At 41.2% G+C, this 19847-nt stretch overlaps 1 protein-coding gene across 12 annotated transcripts in view; it reads right to left on the bottom strand.

Moving 5' to 3' along the window:
- Positions 1 to 4348: 4348 nt before the first annotated feature.
- LOC114069082 (mitogen-activated protein kinase kinase kinase kinase 4) overlaps positions 4349 to 19847 on the bottom strand; it is a 90170-nt gene continuing 74671 nt past the window's right edge. For all 12 annotated transcript variants that reach the window (XM_027905625.1, XM_027905626.1, XM_027905633.1 and 9 more), the window contains 7 exons: positions 19183 to 19326; positions 13603 to 13737; positions 10548 to 10648; positions 9674 to 9823; positions 8698 to 8857; positions 6751 to 6890; positions 4349 to 6041 (listed from right to left, as the gene is read on the bottom strand). In XM_027905625.1, coding sequence (XP_027761426.1) covers positions 5958 to 6041; positions 6751 to 6890; positions 8698 to 8857; positions 9674 to 9823; positions 10548 to 10648; positions 13603 to 13737; positions 19183 to 19326 — 914 coding nt within the window. In that variant the 3' untranslated portion in view covers positions 4349 to 5957. The remainder of the gene's footprint in view (positions 6042 to 6750; positions 6891 to 8697; positions 8858 to 9673; positions 9824 to 10547; positions 10649 to 13602; positions 13738 to 19182; positions 19327 to 19847) is intronic.

Genomic DNA, 19847 nt, shown 5'->3' with positions numbered 1-19847 from the left:
GGTTCCAAAATAAAAATTTCACACAGAGGGCAAGTAAAATCTGAGCCATATAAAGCAGTTGGAACAAATTATTCTGACTTTCCCATGCCACATATTTACCCCATAGAACCACAAGAGCCTGAGAATTAAACATTAAAAGTGAATTTCCTGTTAGAATTTAACAGAGGAAAACCCTGTCATTTCCTCAGCTGGAAAGGGCATACTTGGATTGAGTCAGGAATTTATTTTCTAAACAATGAAACACCTTCCTCACTCCTTCTCTCCCTAGTTTATTATTGTTTAGACCAAGAGAGGGATAAACCAGAGAGGTAAGGGGAGTACGATGACCAGTATTTCTAGAGCAGAGTTTTTACCCTTTAGAAGCATACGCTGCACGAAGCCACAACATCACAGAGTGAAAATCAAGTGACCTGATGTTCTCCTTTAATTCTCGTAACCAGTAACCCCCACAGCAGTCCAAGTGGCTATAACGGCTGTGCTGGTTTTGGCCTGACCCTGCGTTTTCCCACCTCCCCAAGCAGCACTAACACTGTAGTGTGTTAAAAATGACTTTAAAAAAAAAGGTTAAGCCAAAAGAAGACAGCTGTTACCAGCCTTCCCGCCTTTAACGGGTTGGAAATAGGCCAACAGCTGGGTGCTGGCTCAGCAGTGAATTTGCACATACTGGGTGACAGCCACATCCAACATTTTTATAGCCGCTGGGCACACACGGCTCTTCGAACTTGCATCCCTTGCATGTACCAACACAGTCTGGCAGGCAAGGGACACCCCTCATATGCAGCCAAAATCCTGGTCATAAAGCATGTTCCTCATGTAGCAAAAGAGGTCTTCTCACAGTTAAGTTCCCTCCCAGGATTGTTTCCCTGCTGGACTATTTGGGATTGCCAGTCAAACTGAGAGCCAGCAGCAAGTAAACCAGGCGGGCCATGACAAGTGCTTATTGAACGCTGCTTAAGCAGCATGGCACAACTCAGTGGAAGTATTTCTTCAGTGATCTGAAGAAGAGAGAAAACAGCTTTGGGCTGAGATGCCAGAGATCACAAGGCCCTGGATCCTAAGGTGGAAATGAAATGCATTCACATTACTATAAGTGTATTTGTTGCCACAGACCATTCTGACATAGCAGATTCCCTTGTTGAATGCAGAGTGCTGAGTCGTCTCTCTGTCATTGACTGTTTTCTTGCATTTGAAGTTTCTCCAACTTCAGTCTCTTTTCAGCAGTGTTACAGTCCTCATCCTGGACCACAATATGATTACAAGCAGAAGAATTAACAAGTTCTCTTCACAAAAGGTAGCAGCCCACAAAACTAGACTTTCCCCCTTTCATATACAATCCTAATGCTCTAGCACATGCCTTTCAGCAGAGCAACCTCCTGGAAAGGGCTGGCTCTTGTATCTTTTCTAATTTGGATTTTTGTTACTTCAATCTCCTGGGTAATTGTTCTGCTCTTTTCTTTACTAATATTTAACTTGTATATTTAAAAGCTTTGAAAAAAAATTGTTTCAAGTGATTCTTTTGAAGTTTGGTCATTTCTTTCTCTGGTTTGACTACTGCAGTTGTTAATTTTTAAGATATACATGTTCCTTTGCTGCACTGTTTGTTCTCTTCTGCCCCATGGACATCTCTCCTTCCCTTATGAAGTACAAATGTGGGTCTCTCTCACCACTACTACCTACACAAGTCCCATAGAGGAGTAAGATCTGCTGCTTGGTTTCCAGTGCTCTTTTTTTATTTCTTCCTTCCTGTAAGTCACTATAATTGTGCCTTTCTTCACAAGAGCATGAAGGTTTTCCCTGTTCTCCACTGCCTCTGCCAGTGTCCCCTGTGAAGCTCACACCTGGGGTTGCTGCTTTAAATTACTTACAGCACAATACTGGAACAAGCATCACCTCTCATCTGTCTTCATGGCTAGATACTCTGCTCATTCCATTACACCTAAGCATGTTTAACTCAGGGAAGTCTTCAAAGGGTCAAGAATGACTGAGGAAAACCAACAGCTCTGAAGCAGCAACTTGAGCAGAGCCAGCAGGAGCCTGACCAGCAGTTGGCAGCGTCTGATAGTTTTTTTAAGCTCAGTCAGGATTTATCCTTGCAGAAGCAGAAAAGCCGTGAGGCTTGAGGATTTCAGATACCTTCATCCATAAAAAGCAAGTGAAACCCTGAAACATTTTTCAACTTACACCACATCCCATCCCTTCTACAGACGGGAGTGCAAGGAAAGGCAGGGGCCCGGGATGATAGACTTCTTCCTCCTCACACAGAGACCAGCCTAGTCGGAAGGAAATGTCTACTGCTTATCTCCACTTCAGAAAACAGACACAGCCTGTGGTGGAAAGAGTGACTATGACTCGAAAAGCCTGGCTTTTTTGAAGCTGTGCTTTCATGCCTCACAAGAATCTGGCTCAGGACTCCTGCTCATTGCACTCTTGACAATAAGGAATGTCAGCTCACAAAAAACACATGCCCAAAGGCGGTGTGACAGGAGGGCACATTCACAGTGCACCCAAGCTCACCTTGTGCAACTTCTTTCTGAAACACCAGGTTTTCATTCCCGTTTCTAAGATCATCACTTTCTCTTTAAAAGGAAAACTGAAATTCTCAAAAGAGCAACTCCACTAGGAGATTGGGCTTTAAAGAAAAAAAAAAAAAAAGAACAACAAAAAAAGCCCTCAAAAGCCCATATTTATTGTCAAAGTCTCTAAAATTATGAGATTTGACAATAAGGCTTTCGTTCTTATGGTAACCTGCAACTATGCAACATGCAGCTTGATTTCTGCAGCCAGTAGATATTCAAAATACTTTCCACATACAAGAGGTGTCAATTTGACTTTATTTAAGGAAAAACGGGGAAAAAACAGTAATTTCCATAATACACAGAAGACAAGTTAGATAGCACTGCAAAAAAAGGCTGAGTGTTTTACTTGTCACCAGTCTGCTTTGCAGCTCTACGATTAGTAATTTTAATGCAGTTTGTCATTTTGTATTATTGTTTAGCAACTTTATAATCAGCAGAGTTTGGGGTTATAAATCACGAAAAGTGTACTACTACTACTATGAAAAACTAAAAAACCCACAAAAATCACTTTCAAATAAACCATAAATATGTGATGCACATTAGTGTAACAAAACCATTTTTGTAAACATTTTCTCCAACATAACATGTGCATAAGATAAAAAATGAAAACACTGCAGTCATACAAGTTAGGGTTACTTTGACTTAAAGATACAGAAAATTATTACTTATTAAAGCTTAAAACTAAACCTAGGAGCTTTTCTTTTCTTCTTTGCTTACAAAAGCACTGTTTGAAGAGTTCGATGTTAGTACACGTAGTGGTTTTGTAATACTGTTTTTACCTTGCCATATCGGCACTTCTGCAGAGGCAGAAGCTGCCAGGCGGGCAGACCCACTGAAGGAAGAAGGTTTCCACCCTCCCTCAGGGCCACAAAACTTCAACAGCACGTATCCATGACCTGGGCATCCCTACAGCACTGGAGCATCTTCCTCTAGGTGAATAGCATCAGCTTTCAAGGACTAGATTAATTTTGACCACATAGCACTGGAAGATTTAAATCACGCAGACTGACATTCGATCGAATCAGCTTCGGCAAACTACACTACAGGGCAGCTCTGTGATTACACCCATGTCTACCATCACGTTGCATTTCCAAGTCCCCTTTAGTTCATTATAGTACAAAAGGTTGATCGTTCTTCTGGCTGACCACACCGGGCCTGATAAGAACACATCCTTCACCTTCAACACTATCCAAAAGTCATACAATTAAAAAAAAATAGTTCTAGGTATTCCTCCGCCAGCAAATGTAAGGCTTTCTTGAGTTTTGATTCTTTTTGGGGGGGTGGGGGAGTGGGATTGCTGTGTGCACACACATGCGCTGGAGGTACGCATTTACCGCTTGCTTTTCAACCATTTACGATGTTCGAAGGAGAGTCTTCAGCAGCAGCACTGATTGGGATTGAAGGATTTACAGCAGTCAGATTTGACACCAAAAGAAGGGTCTGTTGAGTCTGAGCTTTGCACACTGGGTGCTCTTGGCTCTTAATTGATTGTGTGACCAGTCACTTCAGCCATCGGCTTGACTGAATTGAAGAATACTTGTTTAAAAAGCCCTACCTGTCATGCCATGAAGGAAAGTTAACCGCAGCAGAAGACAAAGCCCATGAAACACTGAGAACCTGTTCACTGAATGAACAGCTTAAGGCAGCTGTCAACAAAGTACCCCACCAAAGGAATTAAGGGGAAAAAAAAAAAGAAAACAGAAAGGAAAATGGCTGAATTGTGACACTGTGCATTATTACACCAACAGATTATTATACACTCAAGATTTCTCAAGTAATGAACATGTAGCCATTAAACAAATTATTACTCTCAAGACATTTATTACAAATGTCAGAACTTATTCATAAAATAAAATTGACTTAAAAAAAAAAAAAAAAGAAAGAAAAAAGCCAGAGCTGGGATCTTACATCTAAACACAGGTATACGCTGTTTTTATGAATAAGCAGTATTAACTACATTCTTAAAAGAGTTTTAGTGCATTGCATTCTTAAAAAAGAAAAACATCACCGCCCCAAAATGTTTCCTACAACATTTAACAATTTGTAGAACTAGCCTAGTTACTTTTACCTGCCTGTTACTAAGCCCACATGTTAGAAGAGTGAAACCTCTGGTTTTAGGCTAAATTCAGAGTTCTATTAAGGATGAAACTGGTTTAAAAAATGCTTGCTTCACAAATTTTGTAAGCAAATTACATTAATCAGTGTCTCACTGCCATACCGCTACCACTATTGCCCCAACGGACTACTCTCTCCTCCTGCTGAAACTTGCTATGCAATAACAGTCAGAAACCTTTCAATCTGGTAGTTTTGGTATTAAGATTAAATTAGACATTAACGGTTTTCTTCTAAAAAGGTATAAACTAAACCACCTCTTTTATTTTATGCATTAAAAACAATGAGGTAGGCACAAAAAATAAACATATGTAGTTTGGATTTTATTTCTCTCTTTTTTTTCCTTTTTTTTTCCTTTTTTTTTTTCTTTTTTTTTTAGTTCTGCGAGTGCAGACTGTGGTAAAACTGTTGTTGCACTTCTAGGTTTAAACAAAAATTAAACCTTTAACTGAGGCAGTGCTAATACTGTGACATAACCAAGTTCTGGCCTAACACAGAATCATTATAGAAAATGAATTTTTTTTTTCCTTTTTTTTTTTTTTATCATCTGCACATGTTTCAGGCAACACCTGGTACACAGAAAATGACTAAAGTTATTGGCCAGGCCAAAATAAAACTGCAGAAACAAAAAACCCTAAGAATTCCACCCCGAGTCCCTTCCCACCCTCCCTGTCCCCCAAGAAGAAGTTATCCTAGTCACTGTGTCTTTCACATTTTATAAATATTAACTTCTTAAAACCTGCACCTTCCTCTTTGTCCACATATTGTCACATTACAAAAAAGAAATGTCAATTAAATACATTGTTAACATTACTAGACTAGATCTGCCCTCTGTTTCAGCCAGTCTAACTCTCTACACCACTTCTCACCTTCTCTTGCCTGCCTCCTGTCCACTCAACAAACAGCATGTTCATGGTAAGCCTGGTTTGTTTTAATTCCTTTTTCCCCCCTTCTCTGTTTTAACACTAACAATCTGAGTCCTTCAAAGCCTAGGAATCCTGGAGCTGAAGGGAAAGAAGACCTGTAGCTTTCTAGCGTGATCCCGAATCTCAAAGACATTGTAGCACCTGATGGCAATATCTTTACAGCACCAGCTGCGTTGCAGCCTCAGTTGAAAAACATAAAGAAACCTAACACCAGTGATGCCTGCACACACATTTACACAGAGTGCTGCATTAGTGCAGGTCTGTACTCCAGTTGAAAATAATTCCAAGTTATGAAGATCTCAGACTCTGGATGTCAGCAATTCCTCTCCAAATCCCACCACTTCTACCAGCTCAGAAGAGAAGTCCTGCCAAGGGTCATGAAATAGACTTGACTACTTCCACCTGACCGTACGGAGGCAAAGAAAACCTGTAAAGAAAAGAGATTGGCAAATTCAACAGGTAGGACAGCAGTGGCTCTAATTTGCCTTCACTGTCCCCAATATTGGCAGCGCAATTGCTGTGTCTGATGGGAATGGAGTTGACGCTGTTTACAGCATCCTGCATGGTGCCGGGCTTTGCATCTGTGGTTAAACAGTGTTGCTAACACACCAGTGTTTTGGCTACTGCTGAACAACACTTGCACAGCATCAAGGCTTTCTCTTCAGCCCACTCACCCCTTAAAAGGCCAGTGGGCTGGGATGGGCAAGGGGCTGGGACAGTTGACCCAAACTTACCAAAAGGATGTCCCATAACATGTAGCGTCATGCACAGCATTAAAAGCCCAGGGAAAGGGAGAGGACAGTGGGGACATTGTGGTGGTGACATTTGCCTTCCCAAACAAGCATTACATGTGGAAAGCATCTGGGCATCCACCCGCCAATGGGAGGTTGCATATTAACTCCTTATTTTGTCTGGCTTGTAAGCGCAGCCTTTGTTGTCTTATTAAGTTGACTATATCTCAATCTATGAGTCTTTTTGCCTCCTTACCATTTTCTTTCCATTCCATGGGAGAGGTGAGCGAGCTTGAGGCTATGTGGGTGTTTGGCTGCTGATCAAGGTTAACCCCACCCAAGTACCCAATCGAAGTACACGTTTATCACCTTGGCAACAAACATAAGGTGGGGGGTGGAACTTACCTTGTCATTGCGTTCACATAAGAACTTGAGTCTTTGTGCCCTTTTGTGCATGAACACACCATCCAAGTGTCCAGTTTCCACAGATCGTATTTCTATAGCTTTTTCTCCCCAGCCCATGATCTGGTTAGACCGGATGTACGCTTTGGAAAGAAAACAGCATGTTAGGACAGGTAGAAAATAACATGGAGGAACAGAAAAAGCAAGGAACCTACTGACGCATTCTAGTAAAATTACCTGCATGTGTGTATTATAGCTACACACATGTTCAGAGTACTATTTCTGTCCTCAGAATATTCATGACACTTAAAAAATGCTCTTTTTTTATTATTTCCTTTGTGTGTTTTCTGCATTAGTTATGTACTTCTTCCCTGAGCATTCATGACACAAAGGGAACTTTATAACCTTTAATTAAATAGAAGGAACATTCAGTTTTAACACAGGCTTCTTCTCACAAGTTTGGCAAAGAGACAGGTTAATTAGGCGTTGACTAGGAGAAAGCAGAAGCCAAGGTTTAAATAGACTAGTCCAGTAGGCCTGAAGCACCAGCTCTGTATCTTGCAGTGTTATTTTCCCTCCCTGAAGGAGTTAGTCAGCAAAAACACAGAGCAACAAATCAAACATTTTTCATACAAATGGCACAGGGGAACAGAGATTTGTAATACCATGAGGAAAAAAAATCTGCTCTTGATAGCAGTAAGAAAATTAAATAAAAAGTAAAGTCACTAGCATTATGAAAAGGTATCTTCAAAAAGCAATTCAATGGAAAGTTTTAGGAAAGCTGTCAAAAATAACATACGGGAACTTAAGGAAGACTAAGCTGTTGCCCCTGATTCGCATGCATACTTAACAGAAAAATAAAAGTAACTTTTTAGCCATCGAAATTTAAAAATATTTAATTTTTCAGTACTTCCCTTTGATATTATTTTTTCATATTAATTTTCATTGAAATTAAGTCAAATTATCTACTACAGTATAATGCACACCAATAAATTGCAAATGCCATTATGATGAAAACCTATGTATTTTAAATACGTCACTAGTGCTAACTGGGCCAATTTGTTCCTAAACATTATCAGATGAGATGGTCAGATGGTGTCAGCCACCTCAGTGTCATTTACTTCACAAGCATTCCAGTCTCCAAAGACTCTGGAATCTGCCAGCTGATAAATTCTGCTTGCCTCTAGATCTAGTCAAGATTTAATCACAAGAGTGAACATGCTGTGCATGAGACTTCTTTAAATTTCCTCCTCCACTGTTGTTCCTCTTGCTCGAATAGCTATCAGCAGTCATCTCCCAATACGTGCATCAATTCCAAAGCACATAAAATGGAATGTGCTTGCCCAACAAAAAGAAGGTGTGACCACAGCCCATGCTACGCTCTGCACTGAAACACAGCAGCACAAGCAGTAAGAGCGATCCTGGTGTGTACTTGTGTCCATAAAAAATATGCACCCATTTTAATGTACTCATTGCTCCCCCTCTCAAAACGCCCTTATTTTGAACTGGAGAGATGAGGGAGAATTGTGCTAGGAGAGATGAGCAATCTACAGGTGAATAAGTAGACCCACCAAATGAGATACACATTTTGTTATCTATATAGAATTTCCCATAATATCTTACCCATCTGCCACCTTACAGTCTTTATACTAAAAGGTTCCCACAACTTTGTGGCTGTCTAGAAAAAAATCTGCAGCAGCCTATGGAGGTCATGGTGGTTTTTCAATCATGAACTCCTCAACTTATGGATTTTGTTCATAAAAACTTCAGCACAAAACAGATTCATATGATTACTTCTCACTTCGTGCAGCTGTTTTCCAGAAATAATATAACAATGACTTCAGATGCAGAAGCAGCAAACTCGATGCTCTTTCCTCCTGCCCACGTGAACACACTCACAGTCCCTAACAGCACATAGCACATTGTATATGGCTCACCAGAGACACTTACCAACTGAAGTTGGCATTTCTCCCCACTGCAGAACCACATCCTTGGTTATCCTTCCATATGTGTTGACATAAACTCCTTCATCCTCGTAGCAGACCAATAGCTCCATCCCATCCGTGTTTGGGAGAATGATGATTGCGTGAGGTTGGATACTACTCTGGATCTACAGAGACAGAAGTGAAGAGGAATCTTTCATTTTAATGTTGCAAAGCCTGTGCTAGAAGAAAGGGCTGGGTGATTTTTATTTCTAGCTCACACATCAGGGATTCACAGAATGGCTTGGGCAAGGGACTTTAAAAATCATCTAACTGTAAATTCATTCATTTTAGAAGTGCTAGATCTGCTCCCCTCAAGCTATACACCCTACACAGTGACCAAGACCTGTAAAACCCTTGGGGCATTTTAAAGCAGACATCTAAAACCAGGGAAAATTATTTTCTCTGTAGGTGTGCCCATTTCTTTCAATGAGCAGAAAGGGAGTCTGGGGCAAGCAGTCCAGATGCAGACCTCAGACCACTGCAGTGCATTGAACAATGCTTAGTGTGGCCCATCTGACACCTCTGAGAAAAACGAACAACAGGAAATCCTGGTAGCTAAGGCCACCTGACCTTTGCCAACCCTGTTGAAACTCATCAGTGGGCTGTCGTGTCGTTTGTGCTGCTTGGGCATTTGCAATGTGCTCGGCCATTTAGCTGCTACCCCTGGAACTGTCACGTTGGCCACACTGCATCTGAGTGGGCAACTCCCAACCATAGAGACATACTGGCCACGAGGAAAGGACTGACACTGAGGCACAAACCCCTAAGCATGCATGGCTGCATCTGCTTAAGACTTGTCCACCCAATTTACTACTGCAAGCATTTGGCAGTGATCCACAGGGACTGCCTGACGCACCGGTCATGTGAGGAAAGGAAGGAGTGGGAGGCAAGGGGGGTGATACACCAGAAAGAAAAAACCCAACCCCAGCAACAGCTCTTACATGTGTTGGTAGGTAAATATCATAGACCGATCCTGAATCCACATCAACAGCATGGAAACCGGCGCAGGAGCCATAGATCACTTTTAATCTCTGACCCTCTTCTACGGTTAGATCCACCAGCAATGGCTTATGTACCAGTTCTCCAAATGACTGTGAGACAACCAACAGAGAGAGTTACTTAACTGCTTAGAACAACAATGGGCTTTGTAAAAACATGCTCAAATGCACACATTAGGGGCTTATTCCTCCACGTGCCTCTGATCCCCCGCTACCAGATCAGTTAGGCTACCATATCTCTCATGGACAAGGACAGATTACTCTGCAAAGTGCTACATTTCAATAACCTAAACTGTTTTATGTGGGGTTTACTTGGTCTGTTTGCTTTTTTAGTAAGAATTGTTTTCTCCAAAGTTCAGGACAATTTGACACCCCTGCAGTACTTACTTCAATCTGCACAACAAACAGTAACTGTAAATCAATCTGGCAATTATACCAAGCCAGCTAACTTCATTCTTCCAGCATTCAAAAAAACATCCCATGACAATGCTGAGTATCACTTCATAACTTGCTCTGCTCAGACAAAGAATTTTAGACTCAGTTCACTTCTCTCTGTCTCATATTTTATTACAGACAGATCAAACAAAAAGTTGTGATATTGTGTCATTACTAGTTTATGCTTGGTCACAATTCAGACCTTTAAGTATGGTCTCTTAGAGCTAAAGAAACTTCTAAATTAAAATATAATAACAAGTTTGTGGAGATTTACCAAAGAACCTGTAATATGGGCATGATACAATGTCAGAACATTTTTGTAAAAGGGACAACTGCAAGTGGCTATGAAAAAATCCTATGTATGACTGAAATATACTGTTACCTTAAAGGCCATAAATTTATGGTATGGCTTTGGTGCCCATGCATAGACTTCCACAGAACTCTTCAATGCAATTACCAAGAACTTGATTCTTTCATATTTTACTGAAATTAAAGAAAACAGAGAAGAATTCAGCAGTAATTCTAAAGTCATGCCAATTACTTCAAGAAAGCAGAAAATTCATGTAAGTATGAGGAAATACTGTCATTTCAAGGATTTAGTAACACTGCATTTTAGAACTGCTAATTCTATGTAGTTAAGAATGTTGATACATTTATGCCACAAAAGTCATTATTAATAACTGAACACGTCACCATATTTAGAATTACCTATACAGTACACACTTATTTACACTTCATTTTTCACGTTGGACAGTGCTAATTCATCAAGACAAGAAAATGAGTTTTCAGACAGTGACATTCCAGTAAAAGAAGGTTGTGACTGTGGAAGAGTGTATTGGCAGTTCCAGTCTAGCACTGATACTGTTACTGTAAGCTGATGGCAAAAATCCCCAAAGCATAAGAGGAAAAAAAGAAATTTAAAGAAAAAATATTAAGAAACAACCCAATTTCAAAAGCAAAAGGCAAGTTTGACAGTGGAGAATTTTCCTTTGTCCCTAAAGTCTGAGATAACTCATTTGAGAAAAAAGAAAAAAAAAAAAGAAAAAAAAACACAAACAAACAAACAAAAAAAAAAAACAAAAAAAAAAAAAACCAACCACTTAATTTATCAGAAATAAAGTGTCTTTATATAGTGATCCACAGATGCTAGGATACATCTCCGTTGCCTCATTCAAACTGCTGGCTAAATTAAGCATCAGAAAAGGTCTGTTCTAGACATTCCAGAAGTGCTTCTGGATCTGTATTTCCAGCTACCATCTGGATTTGGGAAGGAACAAATCATGCAGACTTACAAATATTTAAGTTTGTTTATGTGTTTCCAGCATTCTATCCCATTTCCATAGGGAAAGAAAAACAATTAGTGTTATTTAGATGATAGTGCAATCTCTTTAGCCCAAGTTCTAGAGGAATATAACACTTCTCCAAAACAATGCATAATTCCATGCACCTTCACCTTCTGGCATTATATCTCCCAATCAAAACTAATTTTGAAACACAGCAGGAGCAAAAAACTCAAAACTTGTGAGAAGAACACTTCTTTAATGAATGCTATTTTAATGTCTTTTAGACAGCCTACTTATGTACAAGCCTGCAATTGTTTTCTCTTGGTAGGCAACAGGTAGACCAAGCTAATACTTGCTTTTTTAACTGTGCAGGAAAGCAAGACTACTGAATTATAAGTCTTAAAGGACTTGACACTTTTTCAACAGACAAAAAAAGTCTCTCAACCTCCACAGCTGTACTGACTAAAACAGAGCTTTTGTTTAGTCTTGTCTTGCTTACAAGACTTCCTTGAATTTTTTTCAGGGAGAAGAGAGGGATTGAACAAAACCACCTTATCTGTGAAAGAGGACATTTGATAATACTCATTCTTTGTTCTGGATGCTATCTGGGAATTCACCCAAATCTTAAGTTTCAAAAGAGCAATTTATCATTTAGAGGAGCCAAAAGTTGCCTGAAGCAACTGAAATCCATAAATACCACTTCACCCTTCTGTCCGAGACCCCTGTTGCATCAAAGAGACAAGGAAGTGATCAGTGCCAGCTGCCTTGGGGACAGCGTCCAGACTGCAAACCCAACTATTGGCAGAGCTCTCCTTCTTGGGAACTGAAGCACAGCTGTCAAAGACGCCTCTCACTACCTGAAGAAGTCTACTGTATTTCTGTGGTTCAGAGGGAAGTTCAGTGCCAGGCTGCAGCCCAGCATAACAAACCTCTCTTCAGCTGGAAGAGAATGCTCTTTGTTTCAGATGCTTCCCTGCTGGAAAGCCTCCTTTCAATAGCTGTTGATGTATTGTTAACAGGTCACTTTATTATGCTGCTGACACCCTGGGGTACGGTATCAGAGCAGTGCATTATTAATTGTTTTCGGGGTCAAGCTCCTGGTTCAGCAGTCACTTACTGCCACTGCTATTGATTACGCCCCATTAGCAGATTTCTCCAAGAGCACACGCATGACAGGAGGAGACTGAGAACAGTTTGATTGCTGCTGCTCCACACTGACTGACACAGATGGAAAGGAACTGAGCTGGCTCTTGGGAGAAAATCAAATCAAAGGCAACATCCAGTGCCCCTTAGGATGCACCACGAAACCGAAGCAGGAGTAAGAGCTCCTGGTTCATATCCCCACCTGCAGGGCAGCGGGTTCACTGCATACTCCGCTGGCTGTGAATGCTGCATGTCTTTCACTAGCTTTGGGAAGTTTCTATAGCCAAACCCATTTAAATTACTTAAAACCACTCAAAGGGCACCTGCCTAGTGAAAACACTCCTCATCCTGTAACTCTACTGCAGTGAATCTGAGACAGCATTAGGGAATTTCACGAGCTTAGAGGAATCGATGAATCATCTTGAAGTTAAACATATGCTTCTGTTTCCAGATAGCCTCCCAAACCTCGTGCACTAGTTGGGCTTCCTTTCTCCTCCCACGCCTTTTTTTTTTTTTCTTTTAATTTTTTCTCCCCCAGTCTTTAAAATCTACATTAAAGAGAGACTTTTTTCAATCTATTGCAGCATGTAAATTCACCATGGTAAGAGATCAGGGAAACTTGTTGGTGAAGAGAACTGTTGCTGGGAAAATAAATCCTTCTGTTATTTAAAGAGTCTAAGAGAGGTGGTGACATACTACCAGTCCTCACTACCCATATCAGCACACTTCTAGAAGCTGCATCCATTACAGGAAGCAGACAGATTGGGATTTGCACCCTCTCCAGCTCACAGCCCATCATCCATCCCATCACAAAACCTCTCTCATCTTCAATTTAACCCCATAACTTGCCATCTATTCTGGTGCTTTGCCAGCAAAATCTACCTTGAGGAATAGGTAAGACAGCTGTAAATAAAAGCAACCAAACCTTAAACCTAGTAGGTACATGCACTGTAGTTCTCTTTCTCGGCCATCTTTTTTCACAGCTATTTGATTACTGTATTTGCTACTCACCAACTTTATAGTGCACACAGCCTTCCAAGTCGCCCACCGTTGTCCAGCCCTGTTTCTTTTCTACTTCAGGGTCGTTGTGAAGGATTTTATTTCTTAACCATGACAAATAGTAAACACGTAACTTGTTCTTCTTACCTGGCCACAAAATGAAAGAAATTGGTTTATTTCCATAGGAAGATACTTGCAAAAAGCCCTGCCCAGGCAAACAGAAAGCCCTGCAGAGTAAACCAAAATAACAATGAAGCAGAAAATGCTGCAATCACAGAAGTCTCCCTCAGTTTTTATGTCCACAACAGCTTCACTCCAGACTCCACCCAGACACACACTTTACCGATAAGCAATGATAGAAACACATGGTAATACCACATAAACATAAATGACAAACTCAAGGGAACAGCTCTTTGGCAGTAGGGTTCTTAGGACATAAACAACTTTCATTAAAACACGGCTATACTCCCACAACAAAAGCACCAGAGAGTCATGCACACAGATTAAAATAAAAATACATATACAGCTGAGTCAGAATGGCTCTTTTTGGCACAAAACTGTAGGAGAGCAGCAGGAGAGACCTGAAGCTATCTATACAGCTATCAGAAGGACTAGGACTGGTTTGAAAGGAAGAAGCACAAGTGAAGAAGAATATGGATATAATATTTTTACAAGTTTATGGATATTTTTACAAACTTTACAAACTTTTCCCAGTTAGCAACCAGGACATTTCCAACCCTTGTATCATTCTCAGAGACAAACTGATTGAGTTTTAATAAGCTTGTTCATGGCATAAATTCCGTTACTGAACCACCTTACATGCTGTAAGGAAGAATGTACAATATCTGAAATAACTGTGAGGGAATTTCATGTGGCCCATGCAAACTTCATCTGCTTGCTAAAAGCTGATGACTGCTTTATCAGCGGCCCTTCCCTTGTGCTGCAAGAGGTGTACTGCTTATCAGGCTGTACACAGAAACTGCGATAGGTGTTTCTTCTCCACAGGTGAGAGAAGCTACTTGCCCAGGCTGCCCTATCTTCAACTGACAATGCATCTGCCATGTCATCAAAACACTGCGCAGACTCTTAACTCTCCATATGAGAAGGCCTGTTTGAATGCAAAGCAAGGTTCACGATAAACTTTATCAGTAATTCTTTAACAACTAAGGGCCTACAAAGTTGAACTAGTGAGAAGGTGGCCCTAAATGCACATTCTCAAAGCCGTATTCTCCTTCCCCCAGCTCTTTGCTGCTCAAAACCATTACAGTTCCATAGATGACACTGTGGGCAAGGAAGGGAGATCATCCCTGCTTTGACTGGGAGCCATTTAATAAGGTTCCATGAGGTGTCTGTGGAAGGAAAGGAAACAGGAGATGCTCTCAGGGATCGTACTTGTCACTGGAGTAGCTCGATGCTCGTGCTTCACCAGTCATGATGAGGTGGCCAGGTGACCGTAGAGAATGTTTCATGGCTCTTGGAGGTAAGAGGAAGACAGGTGACCTGTCCCGCAGCCACTGCTGGGCTGTCCAAGTGACACAGCACTGGTCTATGCTGCAGAAAGCTGCGACCTGCCAAGATGGTCCACCTGGCAGCCTTCCAGCCAGACCCAGCTACAGAGTTCAGCTAATGTCTTTAACTTGTCTTTAAAGTTTTCCCATGATGGCTACTGATGAATCAGTTCATGGAGCTGGCTGCTTGGGGATACTGGCGGCAGCAGGACGTGAGGTCCAAGGATTGAGATCATCCCGCTGTGCCCAGCCAACTCCACACGGGGGTCCTGAAGCTGGCACAGACCCCCTATCTTGATAGCAGCACATCCCCTAACAGAGCTGGACTTGCCAGAAAAAGAATCTGGGGCTGGGGTAGCACATGGGGAAGCACAGCTTGCAAACAGGCTGCTCCGTGAACTCCAGCACAAGGCTCTGCATTACAAAGACACACAGTCTAAAAGATCTTTTAATGACTATCAGGATGGGTGAGGGCAGGAAGAAAAGAGGAGGTGGTTTCAAAGTAAAAAGTCTGTCCACCAAGCTTATATTTAAAGTGGAACTGGAGACCTGATTACAAATACTGGACCTGTTACCTAATTTTAAAAGCCCTTCTGTTCTGACGGTATGCAATGAAATGTGAAGTAAAAATGCACTATCCTTTGTTTATCTCCATTACAAATGGGACTGTAGCTTTGGCAGTAAACTAGCACCCTGATTTATTGCCTGACTTCATATTAACTAAGACATGTTTCATAAAGGGATAAAACCCTACCACTCCTGTATCTTTCCCAAGATTTGGAGAAGGGACTAGAGCATGAAACAGTCCCTGGAAATCCCACATTTGACCAAGAAAAGGTCCTTCCATGAAAACAGTGCAAATAATAGCCACAAGGACCCTTTTAGGAACATGGAAAAACATAGACCAGACCAGAAGCCACTTCAGTTCTGGGCAAAAAAGAGCTCAGAGGGCTCCAGGTCAATACAAGGCACCAAATGTTTTGAAAACCATCGTGAGACCCTGTTTGCCAGGAGACAAATTCTGCTTCAGATATTCCCAAGGCTGTAGTTTCCCCAGTAGCTTAGTCAGCCTTGAAGACTCAGAACAAACAGTACACAGGGGAATTTCCCAGCACGTGGTTAATTTTTTTTAAATTCTAGTTTACATGATATGCAGCCGGGTATTTCTGTCCAACCAGAAACATTTTTCAAAACAGCAGAGAAGTATATAAAGTGTGTTCCCATTGTGTTTTGGTGTCTAGACCACAGGGGAAAGTCACAAGACAGGAAATTCCTCTGCCTTTCTGCAGCCTGACATGAAAAGAGCAGGACTGGTTAGTTATATAAATATGGCTATGTATGTATTTCAACAAGTTATCGTGCTCTTAATGTTCACATTCAGAGTAGGGGGATTAGCTCCTTCTCTTTGTAAAGTTCTGTCAGTTTAAACAGCTCTCAAAAATCTGGTCTTTTTTATTTTCTTGGGGATGATCAAAGAAAGAAAACTCTGCTCCAGCCATCAAATGAACTGATCAGCAAGAGAATTCTTTGAGAAGTCCCAGCTTGGATTCTCCCCCAGGCATAGTTTCAAATGCAAAGTCCCTTTTCCTATACTGAGTTTTTGTTTTTATTGTCTCTGTGGTTTGTAATTATTAAGCAGACAGATTCCAACCAGTTCTTCCACTCTGTCATCTCTTCCTACATTGCTGGTGCCACCGTCTGCCAGCTGGGCTAACAAAAGCCCCAGGGAGCCACAACAGGAGTGTGTTCTGTATGCATGTTGCCACTCTCTCAGTATTTTATCACTCTCCACTGTATCACCTGAGCAGCTGAAACTATGTTTTTGCCTATCAACAGTATGAGCTGAAGAACCAATCAACTACTTTTTTCTACCTGCAAAGCTTTCTTGTACCAGTTCTAGCAGGCTCAGTACCTCAGTATCAAAAGCTTTGTTGTCAAAAGGTTTTGTATTTCAGATGTAAATTGGGTCAAGAATTGATTTCACGTTTTCAAACTCAAGGGTGTATATTAAAAGCAACTTTAGGTGACAATCCTTTCAAAATTCTAACACATTGCAACTTCTTCACACCATGTGGTGACACCTTTCAAACCCCACCACCATCAGCACATCACTTTCCAAAAAACTCAAATCAACATAAGGCTGAGTGTACCAAAGTGAGCTGAACAATGCTTCCAGTGAACTTGCAGCAGTCCTGGGACAAAGCTCAGAGGCAGTTCCATAACCAATCTGCCAAAACATACCACTTGAAGAAACACAACCTCATTTCAGCATTCCAGTTTTGGTTGGAGAGGTGAAGCAACTCACCACAAATAAAAAGATATAGGGAAGTCACGCATGAGGGTAACAAAAACTGAGGAGTGCAGCACCGCAGGCAAAAGCACGATATAAGGGGGAACTTGGGCATAACAGCATTATGGTTTCACTGAGTATGCTCCCCCAGCCCTGCCTTTCAGTGGTCAAAGATGTTTCTTTCCTGTCTCGTACTCCATAAAACTCCTTATACATCTCATAAAACACGGGAGGTGGGACAGAGACGAAGGATCAAATTCAACAAAAATCAGCTGATTTCCTAAGGGTTAATGTAGCATGTCTCCACAGAGGAGGCAACAGTTTTGAAAGAAACAAAGAAAACGGATGTGTCAGGGTAATCCAATTGTGACTAACGCAGAGATTAAAAAAAACTAAAACAATTATACACAAGACTGAATCACAGACACTTGTTGACTGTGTAGGGTATGTTTTAAACCAACAGATTTCACACAAATTGGATCATACAACATTTTTGTTTACAAGGTCTGCTATAAAATAAACTCTATCAAATGGTGCCTTTCAAACAGCTTATATTTTAACATACAGCATTAGACATCAAAAGGACACACAGCAGGTTGTGTATTTTATTTGATTCATTTTTTTTGTAGATTTCACAGCATAGCTACTCATCTGTAGCTGAGAATGTAGTAAGCGATAAGCCAATAAAATTCAGTTGTTCCAGACAGAACTAAGTCCTGTGTTGATGACATGAGCATGGGCACAATTCTTTGGACCTGTGGTAGCACATTGCTAATGCATTAAATTCCACTGAATTGTCTACGTGTGTGTCCTTTTGCACAAGTGTTGGGAGAGCCAAAGAGCTCCTCCAATGGACTCAGAGAGGTTCCAGAGCCTCAACAAAGTCTAGGTGGGTCTGAGCAACAACAGAGTGAACACTGTGAGAAACCTTATTTAACATTCTCTCCTTGTCACACACGTGCAAAATAGAAAAGACTGATTTTCCAAACAAAGCAAAATAAGAGGTAAATGGCTGAACAACACCACCTGTGGAAAAAAGACTAACAGCGCACCACATCAAGTTGCCTAACAGCAGGATAACCTTATGCAACAACTCTCTGGAGCCAAAGAGTCTGGAACCTCAAGCTTCATAAAACACATTTTTCATCAGCACACACAAAACAAAAACAACAATCACCACCACCCTTCATCTCCTGTTGCTTTGCCATCTACAAGTTGCATCCAGTGAGAGACAAGGCCAAAAGCTGCACTGATCTGCCTTCTCACCCTGGGAATTTCCATTCTGTGTACACACTGTACTTCTCTTTCAAACACAAACTCTACTGCACATCACACTAAAAGCAAGAGCTTTTCCCATTCTACTGTTTTTAACACCCAAGAAAGACATCTTTAAATCCAAGTAGCAAATTGTGTTTTGGTTAGAAAGAGGTCAGGTTGAAAGCAATTATGAGGGAACCAGAGGGAAAGAATGCCATTTTCACAAACTTCACAAAGCATTAACTTTCAGCTATCATATACTGAAGAAGCAAACAAAGACAGACATTTCCCCCGATCCTGTGCAGCACTTTTAAAGGTCACCATACAGAAGGAAGGACAGGGGGCAAGCAGGCACGGGTGTTGTGTGGAAAATGATTAACTTGTAGAAATAAACTGTAGACTCAAAGAGGTGAAATGATGGAAAACCCACTGACTTCAGTCAAGCCTGGACTTCCCCCTCAAAAGGTTGCCAAGAAAAGCTTTCTGCTATGTCATGACAAACGGAGGAAAAATATTACGTTAAACAGTTAACTTTACCAGAAATTGTCACCAAGACATTCAGGCCTTCAAGAACATCCATTTGCTGGAATCGTCTTCGATTGATGAGTGGATAAACCTTCCCCTGCCCACTTCTGTCTAGGAGCATCAGACCACTTTCAGTGCCCACTAACAAGTTCACTCCTAGAAGAAACAAAACCAAAGATCCAAGTTAGTAGGCATATTTTCCACATATTCTGATGAACTGATGATTGATATAGCAACTGTCTTGTTTCAATCAGGTCTAACCACTGCTGTTTGGGTCTCAGTTGCCTGCAGCATAAAAGATCTCATGATGTAGAGGCCGTTTACATTACATGTCCACAGTGACTACTGACACTAAACCATGTTCAAAAGAGTAAGAGACTGGTAGACCACAGAGAACTTTCTAGAATCAAAATCACAGACAATCCCCTCCCTCAACCAGCTGGTGATGCTTTGCCTGATGCTGCCCCAGACACAGTTGGCCCTCCTGGCTGCCAGGGCACTGCTGACTAATATTCAACTTGACATCAACCAGGACCTCCAGGTCCCTTTCCATGGCACTGCTTTCCAGCATCTCATTCCCCAGTCTGTATGTACAGCCAGGGTTGCCCCATCCCAGGTGCAGAATCCAGCACTTCCCATTGTTGAACTTCATGACTGGTGATTGCCCAGTCCTTTAA

Source organism: Empidonax traillii, unplaced genomic scaffold (assembly GCF_003031625.1).
Source record: "Empidonax traillii isolate 1590-97213 ecotype Southwest subspecies unplaced genomic scaffold, ASM303162v1 scaffold1183:size177227, whole genome shotgun sequence".
NCBI classification, from domain to species: domain Eukaryota; kingdom Metazoa; phylum Chordata; class Aves; order Passeriformes; family Tyrannidae; genus Empidonax; species Empidonax traillii.
Note: the sequence above shows the minus strand (reverse complement) of the source record. Positions and strands in the feature narration are given on the sequence as shown.